Genomic DNA, 9144 nt, shown 5'->3' with positions numbered 1-9144 from the left:
TCCTTAGCACTGGTCCTGGAGGTAGACTAAGGTTTGAGCACAAAACCACTGCTGCTGGCCACTCTGAATGCTTTTTTCAGAAATAATTAATATGCAGTGATTCCTTGTTTATAGTCATATCTGCATCTGATTGGTGAGGGGTTTCTGAGGCTTTGTAATTGGGATTTTTTTTTCTTTGAGAAGTTAACTGTCTTTTCCACAGCCATTCTGGTCGCCTAGCAACAGGGGACAGCAGAGCAGTAACAGGGATTCTAAAACTCTAAGGAATGGGGATAGTTGATGTCTGTCCCATGGACAGGACACCCCAGTGGGCCTGACTTGAGATGGGACAATGTTATGGCAGTAAATCTGTGGCTCCGGAGTCTGAAACCCCAGAGAGAATCAGGTGAGTCCACAGCTCTTCTTTTTCCAAAATAATTCATAGGATTTTGAGATAAAATAGCCTTTGCTCAGTGCTTCCAGGAAAAACTTTCTATAAAATCTGGGGGAAAACATTAGACAGACTTTTCATCCTTTCTTGGGGAATGACCCCGTTATGTGAACCAGGCTGTCTTCCCAGATTGTAGGGCAGGACCTGAACACATAGTAGGTCTTCAACAAATATTTGTCAAATGAATAAGCTGTCTCTCACTTGCTCTTTTCAAAATCACATCCTCACCCCAACCGTTTTACTGGTGTAGGAAGGGGTGTGCGGGGCGGGGGAGCTGACCTATGCCTTTTTTAGAGCCACAACAATAAAATGTCACCTTCACTGCTCTGTTGACAGGAGATATACACAAAAGAAGACAGGTCATTCCAACACCCCCAAGTAAAAGCCCAAACCAAATCTAGCTACAAATATGGAAGCACAGTTCACCTCTGTAACTGATCTATGGTTAATCACTGGAAAACTTTCATGTTGGCACAATACCCATTTCCCTCTCAAACGTGGAATTACCTTCCACTTTGAATTTTATACACCTTGGATGAGAGCTGGACCCAGGAAGGCGGTATTCTGTGCGTTATGGTCACCTGTAACCATAGCTCTGCTTTGTGAAGCTTTAAAATGTATTTTTTTTATGACATGAAATGTGTGGGCCTTGTTTTTTATTTATTTTTACCCTTGAGTCTGCGGTCTGTGGGTGATGTGGGAAATTCATTAAGCCCCCCCAATTTTATGTGAAGTGTTTCCATATGCAAAAGAGTGCATGAACCTCAAAAAATTAACAATCTTTGGGAGGGAGGAAATTTTGTCTGTTGAAAATGAATTTAGCAAACACTCATTTTTTAAAAATTTCCCTGAACATTGCACCTAAAGAGATAATATGTCCATGTGCTGACAATTGGAGAGGTGAACATGTTACCAATGGAAGAAAAATGCCCTGTGGTTAACAACTTTGAAATGAATAGCCCAGTGTATGGCCAGCGGGGAAGCCGGGTGGGGAGTCAGACTTTGCTCTCACTGCTGACGATCACTGGTGTTTTTGTTTTCCTGGTAGATGAAGCTCAGTGTTCTGTGCAAGGAGAGAGCAGGGCTCTGAGGCAGGAGACCATGGGCCACGCTACCTTGGTTAACCTTTAGGTGGGTTCAATTCAGCTCCTTCCTTCTAAGCAGGAGTAAACTGGTCCCATTATCTACTTGCCTGCCCTACTTTCTTTCCCCTGTTCCTTTCTTCTCATGCCCTGAGACAAACCTTCTCCAAAATTTATACAAACCAAATGGGAACTTGCTTCTAAGTTGTCTATGTAAGGGAAGGGAAGGCCTGGGATGCAATTAACCTAGGGAATAAAAAAAGCAGCAAGATATCTTCCCAGGAAACTCTTCCCTATAAAAATTGGGTACTTTTAAAACTTTATTAAAATCATTTATTCAGAGGGACTCATTGGTGACTGATTACCAACTTCAACTCAGCATTAAAAACATAAGGTAAAAGGTTTGGAAAACAGAAAGATTTCACTTAAAGGAAGGAATCATGTTTATTTTCTTGCCAAGCACTGAGGAAAAATAACTGTAAGGCTTACTTACAAGTCACATTATTATTCCCTGCCAGTAGAAATTTAAATAATTTTTTTTTCAGTTTTCCCATGAACAGTGAAGAAAACACTGCAATGAAAACAAGCTTTGTAAATATATTTGTTCGTTTTAATTTGTTTTCTCTCAGGCTAATAGGCTTACAAAGCTTTCCCCCCTTAATTATGGTACAACATGACTTGTACTGTGTATGCTATGCTGCTATGGATACTCTAAGGCCATGACTCATGACCTTTAAATATTATTGTCAGGCAGCCAAAGGTCTCTCACTTTTTTTTTTTTTTTTTTTTTTTTTTTTAGCTCTCTCACTTTAAACCAGTAGTTTTGTTTCAGGCCCTGTTAAGAGAAGGTGGTTTCAAATAGTTTTCTCTTGTATATTTGTAGCACATCTGAATATGCACATTAGAGTTTTATACTCAAATGTTTTGTTTTGTTTGGCTTCATTTAGTGGCATAATATGAATTTCTTGTTTGGAATGTCATTGGGTGACAAAAAATATAAATAAGGTATAGTCCTCATATTCCTATGAGGGTGTCACTGAGAAATGCAAAGACATAGGCAGACAAATAATTACGTACATCGTGAAATGTAATAAGGGATATAAAACACAAACATCCAAAAACAACAGAGACAAGAAATACCTCTGATTGGTAGGGTCAGAGAGGCAGCTTTTGAGCTATAGTGTGAGGAATGGGTAAGGTTTTGACAAGCAGAGAAGAGAGCTTGGGCATTCTAGTTGGAAAAAACAACCCGAGAAAAGGATAAATGCATACTCTGGAACTATCGGGTAGAGTTTGGTGAAAATATCAGTTTCGCGAGCTGCACTGATAGAAGATAAAATTAGTAAGAAGGCAAGAGGGACCAGCCTAGGTTTGTTGTGTTGTGTTGTCCAGCAACTGTGATAACCAAGAGGCTGTTTTCCATTTCATGATGGAGAGTTACTGTCAAGTAGAAAGCACCAAAATACTGTTTTGTTTTTTTAATTTATTTACAGTGCAAGGAAAGTAATTACTTCTATCAGAACCTCAATGTGTCCTTCCACTAAGTGGGGATTTCATTAATTTTGCTCAATAGTCACTGATTACTTTCTGGACATTTTAAATGAATTTAAAAAAATTTTGAAAAGTAAGAGGCATGCACAGAAATATGGAAATAAAATAATATATTTGTTAGGGAGATAGTAGGATAGAAAATAATAAAAGTACCCCTGGTCTTTAAAGTAAGGTTTATTGGCTGGCTAAAGTAGAATGAGATTTATTAAGATTTAAGATTTATTAAATCATCTATTTATGTATTCATTCATTGAACAAATATTTATAGACCTTCCTAGCCCTCTTCAGGATGCTAAGGATAGAGTAACAAAAATAACAATAGAAAAAAAAATCTATTTTCAAGGAGTTTACATTTTCAGTAGGGAAGAGACACAATAAATACAATAAATAAGCAAATGATGTAGCATGTTAGAAGGTTTTAAGTACTTCAAAAAAATAAGCAAAATGATGAGGATGGATATTTCAATTTTCAATGAGGTGCATATGGCAGGCCTCACTGAGAAAGTGATATTTGAGCAAAGAGATGAAGGAAATGGGAAAGAACCAAGTAGATAGGTGTGGTGAAAGTATTCCTGGCAGAGGAACTTGAGATGCGAGTCTCTATTGGGTGGCTGAGGAAGAGTGAGGAGGCCAGTGTGATCTGCAGGGGAGGGGCTGAGAAGGAGAATATTACGTGGGGTCAGGAGGGATTGGGATGGAGCCCTACGGTGGATGGAAGGCTGAATGACAGAGACATCTGTAGGACCTTGTAGGCCATTATGTGGACTTTGGATTTTATTCTGAGTGACATGAGATCCCTCGTTTGAGGGTTCTGAGCACAGGAGTGAAATGATTTTCCTTATGGTTGATGTATGGAAAACAGAATATAGGGGCAACGGTAGAAGCAGAGAGAACCATTTAGGAGGTTAATTCAATAGCCCAGACAAGAGCTAATGGCAGCTTGAACCAGGGTGTTAACAGTGTAGGTGGTGAGAATGGTCGGATACTGGACATATTTTGATGGTAGAACCAAAAATTTCCTGATGGATTGGATATGGGTTCTGAGGCAAAAACAGAAGTCAATATTTTAGCCTGAGCAATGATGTCATCAACTGAAATGGGGAAGACTGCAAGTAGAGAAGATTTGGGAGTAGGGATCAGGAGTTAGGTTTTGGAAATGTTGAAATTAAGATATTTGTTCTTATCTCAAAAATAAGATATGAGATGTCAAAAAGGCAATTGAATGAGTGAATCTGGAATTCAAGGAAGAAGTCTGGACTAGAGATATGTATTTGGGAGTGATCATCATATTGATGGTACTTAAAGCCAAGCGGTTGAATGAGATCACCAAGGGAGTGAATGTAACTAGAGAATAGAAGACATTCTAGAGCCCACCAAAGTTGAGTGCTCAGGGAGGTGGGAAAGGACCATCAAAGGAGACTGAAGAACAGCAGGTGGCACAGTAAAGAAACCTAGGACCTTAGGGTGTCCTGGAGCCAAGTGAAGAAAGTATTTCCAGGAGGGAGTGATGCATCATGCCAAAACTCTGAAGTAAGCTGAGTTGTGACAAACGACCCTTGAATATAGTAATGTGGAGATCACTGGTGAATTCAGTAAGTGGATTATTTTACCAAACTCAATGGAGTGGCTTTAACAAAAATTAGGAGGAAAGGAATTGGAAACAGAGAGCATATAGTTTTGCTATAAAGGCGGGGGGAATATTCAAGTAGAAACTAAAAGGTTAAGAGGGTTTGAGATGGAAAGAATAACAGCATGTTTGGAAACTATTACAAACGATCTGAGAGAGAGAGTGAGAGAGAGAGAGAGAGAGAGATAGAGAGAGAGAGAGAGAGAGAGAGAGAGAGAATGAATTCCACAAGTGTGCTATTTCATAGGATAATATGCTTCCCTCCCTCTACTTCTTTTTTTAGAGGAAAGAAGAGATTTCGCAGGTTTACAGAACAGAGTGTACTGTTTGGACTGCTTATTCTCAAGAGAACCTTTAAAGGCTATTTATCTTCTCTGAGTAAAGTTTACATTCCATAGTTTTGACTTCCTTTGGAAATGTTCAGAAATTGACATTTGGAGGAAATACTTTAGGAAATTTATCTTCAATATTACAGTATAAAAACCTATTTGGTGTGGTGGTGGTGGTGGTGGTGGTGGTGTGTGTGTGTGTGTGTGTGTGTATACAAGTGTGTAAGCTCCTGAAATAAAATGTTGAAATTAAAACTCTTACTTTATTCCAGCATCACATCTGGAAGTTCCGAGTCAGAGAAACAACAAAGAAACAAACTATCGGTAAGAAATAAAGTTTGCATAAACTATTTTTAAAAACATTGAAGTTAATAAAACTGTAACTTCTTTAATTAATGTTGAGATTTTCCTATGTTTCATGTTCATATTTTACTAAGTAAAGATTATAAAAATAAAACATGGAATTTTCTTTCTCAAGAAAAACGAGCTAAAGTGGGCAGGTGCCAACTAGGGGATGTTATCGGGCAGCAGGGAAGTTAGGGCTGGTGTGGTGTGGCCTTTCCTATTTTCACTTGCTCTGGCGGCCCTAGGATATCATAGACATCCTGGGTTACTTCACAACATTTTCTTGTATGTGAGGTAACCCTAGAATTCAGACATGATACAGATGGGGTAAGTTACAGTATTTAAGTTTAAATCACAGTCTATTCCAGAGAGTTCCAGTTCATGCTTTTTCAACTCAGCTGATGACATTCCTAGTTCTGACCTCTGAGGTCTTCTCTCTTCCTGAGACAGCAGCTGGGTCCTTTCTACCTGAGCCGCATCTAGACCCTCCTTAGGCCTCAGGTGGCAACTGTGCGGCTTGCTGGTAAGTGTTAAAGCTGAGTGATTGTGCCCTAACCGGTTTGGCTCAGTGGACAGAGCATCGGCCTGCGGACCGAAAGGTCACAGGTTCGATTCCAGCCAAGGGCATGTACCTTGGTTGTAGGCACATCCCCAGTAGGGGGTGTTCAAGAGGCAGCTGATCGATCTTTCTCTCTCATCGATGTTTCTAACTCTCTATTTCTTCTCCCTTCCTCTCTGTAAAAAATCAATAATATATATATTTTTTAAAAAACTGAGTGATTCCTACATGGGGGCTCATTATACTAGTTCTCTACTTTTAAGTTTGAGAGTTTCCCTTAAAAAAAAAAAAGTCTATCTGTACACTGTGGATTCAGCTTTGGTAAAGATCCCCTAGACTCCACCCATAGACAATTCTGAAACAACCCTTTCAGCTCTAATGTAGAGGCAGTGTGATACAGAAGAATGATTGTAGGACTAGGAATTAGGCCCAAGTCAGTCACCTCCAAACTGTGTCATGATAGCCAAGCTAGTTAAACTCTCTGAGCCTATTTTTCATCCATAGAATGAGACTTGAATAGTCTACAGGGATACCTTAGAGATACTGCAGCTTTGGTTCCAGACCACCACAATAGTAAAGTGAGTCACATAAATGTTTTGGTTTCCCAGTACATATAAAGTTATGTTCACACTATACTGTAATCTAGTAAGTGTGCAATAGCACTATGTCTAAAAAATGTACATACCCTAATTTAAAACTACATGATCACTAAATGCTAAACATTATGCGAGCTTTTGGTGAGTTTAATCTTTTTGCTGCTGGTGGGTCTTGCCTTGATGCTGATGGCTCCTGAATGATTAGGTGGTGGTTGCTGAAGGTTGGGGAGGCACAGCCATTTCTTAAAATTAAACAATAATCAAACTGGACACATCAATCGACTCCTCTTTTCATGAAGGATTTCACTGTAGCATGTGATGCTGTTTGATAACATTTGGCCCAGAGTAGAATTTTTTGCAAAATTGGAGTCACTCCTTTCAAACCCTCTGCTGCTTTATCAACTAAGTTTATGTGGTCTTTCTAAATCCTTTGCCATTTCAATAATCTTCACAGCATCTTCACCAGAAATAGATTCCATCTTAAGAAAGCACTTTCTTTGCTCATCCATAAGAAGTTTAAGTTTCTTAAACTTCACTGGTTAAGGCTTTATCATGAGATTGCAGCTGTTCAGTTACGGCTTCAGGCTCCGCTTCTAATTCTGGTTCTCTTGCTGTTTCCACCACATCTACAGTTACTCCTCCACCAAAGTCTTGAACCCTCAAAGTCATCCACGAGGGTTGGAATCAACTTCTTCCAAACTCCTGTTAATGCTCATATTTTGACCTCTTCCCATGAGTCACAAATGTTCTTAATGGCATCTAGAACGGTGACTCCTTTCTAGGTTTTCAATTTACTTTGCTCAGATCTATCAGAGGAATCACTATCTATAGCCTTACAAAAATGGATTTCTTAAATGAAAAGACAAAAATCAAAACTGCTCCTGACCCAGGGGCTGCAGAATGGATGCTGTGTTAGCAGCATGAAAACAACAATAGTCTCATTGTGCATCTCCCTCTGAGCTCTTGGGTGACCAAGGTGCACTGTCAGTGAGCAGTAATACTTGTAAACAAATGTTTTTCCTAAGCTATAGGTCTCAACACTGGACTTAAAATATTCAGTAAACCATGTTGTAAAGAAAAGTGCTGTCATCCAGGCTTTGTTGTTCCATCCATAGAGCACAGGCAGATCAGATTTAATATAACTCTTAAGAGCCCTAGGAGTTTTGCAATGGTGCATGAGCACTGGCTTCAACTAAAAGTCCCCAGCTGCATCACCCTTAACAAGAGAGTCAGGCTGTCCTTTGCAACTTTGAAGCCAGGCAATGACCTCTCTCTAGCTATGAAAGTCCTAGACAGCATCTTCTTCCAACAGAAGGCTGTTTGTCTGCATTGAAAAATCTGTGTTTATCTTGGCTAGATCATCTGGATAACTTGCTGCAGCTTCTTGCTGCTTCACTTTCCACTTTTTTGTTACAGAGACGCTTCTTTCCTTAAACTTCATGAACCAACCTCTGCTGGCTTCAAACTTGACTTCTGCAGCTTCCTCACTTCTCTCAGAACTGAAGGGAGTTAAGGCCTTGCTCTGGAATAGGTGTTGGCTTAAGGGAATGTTGTGGCTGGTTTGATCTTCTATCCAGACCACTAAAACTCTCTCAGCAATAAGGCTGTTTCACTGTCTTATGATTCATGTGCTCACTGGAGTAGCACTTTTCACTTCCTTCAGGAACTTTTCCTTTGTACGCACAAGTTGTTTGCACAAGAGGCCTAGCTTTGGGCCTACCTCAGCTTTTGACATGCCTTCCTCAGTGAATTACTCATTTCCAGCTTTTGGTTTGAAGTGAGAGCATGTGACTCTTCCTTTCTCTTGAACATTTAACCATTGCAGGGTTATTAATTGGCCTAATTTTAGTACTGCTGTGTCTCAGGGAATAGGCAGAGCAGAGGAGATAGAAAGAGACGGGAACGGTGGGTTAATGGAGCTGTCAGAACACACATTTATGACTTAAGTTCACCATCTTATATGGGCGCTGTTTGGGGAGACTCAAAACAATTACAATATTAACATCAGAGATCACTGGTCACAGACCACCATCTACACTAATAAAAGAGAAACATGGTAATTGGCGAACGACTGCTACCCTTTTCATTGGTTAATCAGGGTGATATGCAAATTAACTGCCAACTAAGATGGCGGTTAATTTGCATATGTAGGCACAATGCAGGGAGGCGAAAGGGAAAGCAGGAAGAAGCCCCCTGCCACTGACAGTGATCGGAAACCCAGGGGGGAGCTAAGAGCCGGAGGGGCAGGGCAAAGGCGGCCTTGATCAAGGCCAGCCATGATCGGAGAACCGGGCGCCTTTGCCGCCCTGGCCAGTGATAGCAGGAAGTAGGGGTGGAGCCAGCGATGGGAGCTGGGCATGGTCGAAGCTGGCAGTCCTGGGAGCTAGGGGTCCCTTGCCTGGGCCTAAAGCGGAGCCCGCGATCGCGGGGCCGCTGCCGCTGTGGGTCCCTGCTACTCAGGCAGGATGCCTCGGTCAGAGGCGTTAGGCCTGGGCAGGGGCAGAGCGGGAGATCGCGGGGAGCTGGGGGTCCCCTGCCCAGGCCTAATGACTTGGCCAGAGCCCTTAGGCCTGGGCAGGGGTGGAGCCTGAAACCGCGGGGAGCTGGAGGTCCCTGCTGCCCCGG

General features: G+C 41.2%; 1 protein-coding gene across 1 annotated transcript in view; it reads left to right on the top strand.

Annotated features, from left to right (window-relative positions):
* The first annotated feature begins 266 nt into the window (after positions 1-266).
* The window catches only part of LOC107183188 (probable DNA double-strand break repair Rad50 ATPase), a 185887-nt gene continuing 177009 nt past the window's right edge, over positions 267-9144 (top strand). Inside the window, 2 exon segments of the mRNA XM_015564386.1 lie at positions 267-385; positions 5292-5343. Of these exon segments, the coding sequence (XP_015419872.1) occupies positions 267-385; positions 5292-5343 (171 nt within the window).

Source organism: Myotis davidii, unplaced genomic scaffold, assembly GCF_000327345.1.
Source record: "Myotis davidii unplaced genomic scaffold, ASM32734v1 scaffold159, whole genome shotgun sequence".
In the NCBI taxonomy this organism is placed as follows: Eukaryota; Metazoa; Chordata; class Mammalia; order Chiroptera; family Vespertilionidae; genus Myotis; species Myotis davidii.
This window is presented reverse-complemented; position numbering and strand designations above follow the sequence as displayed.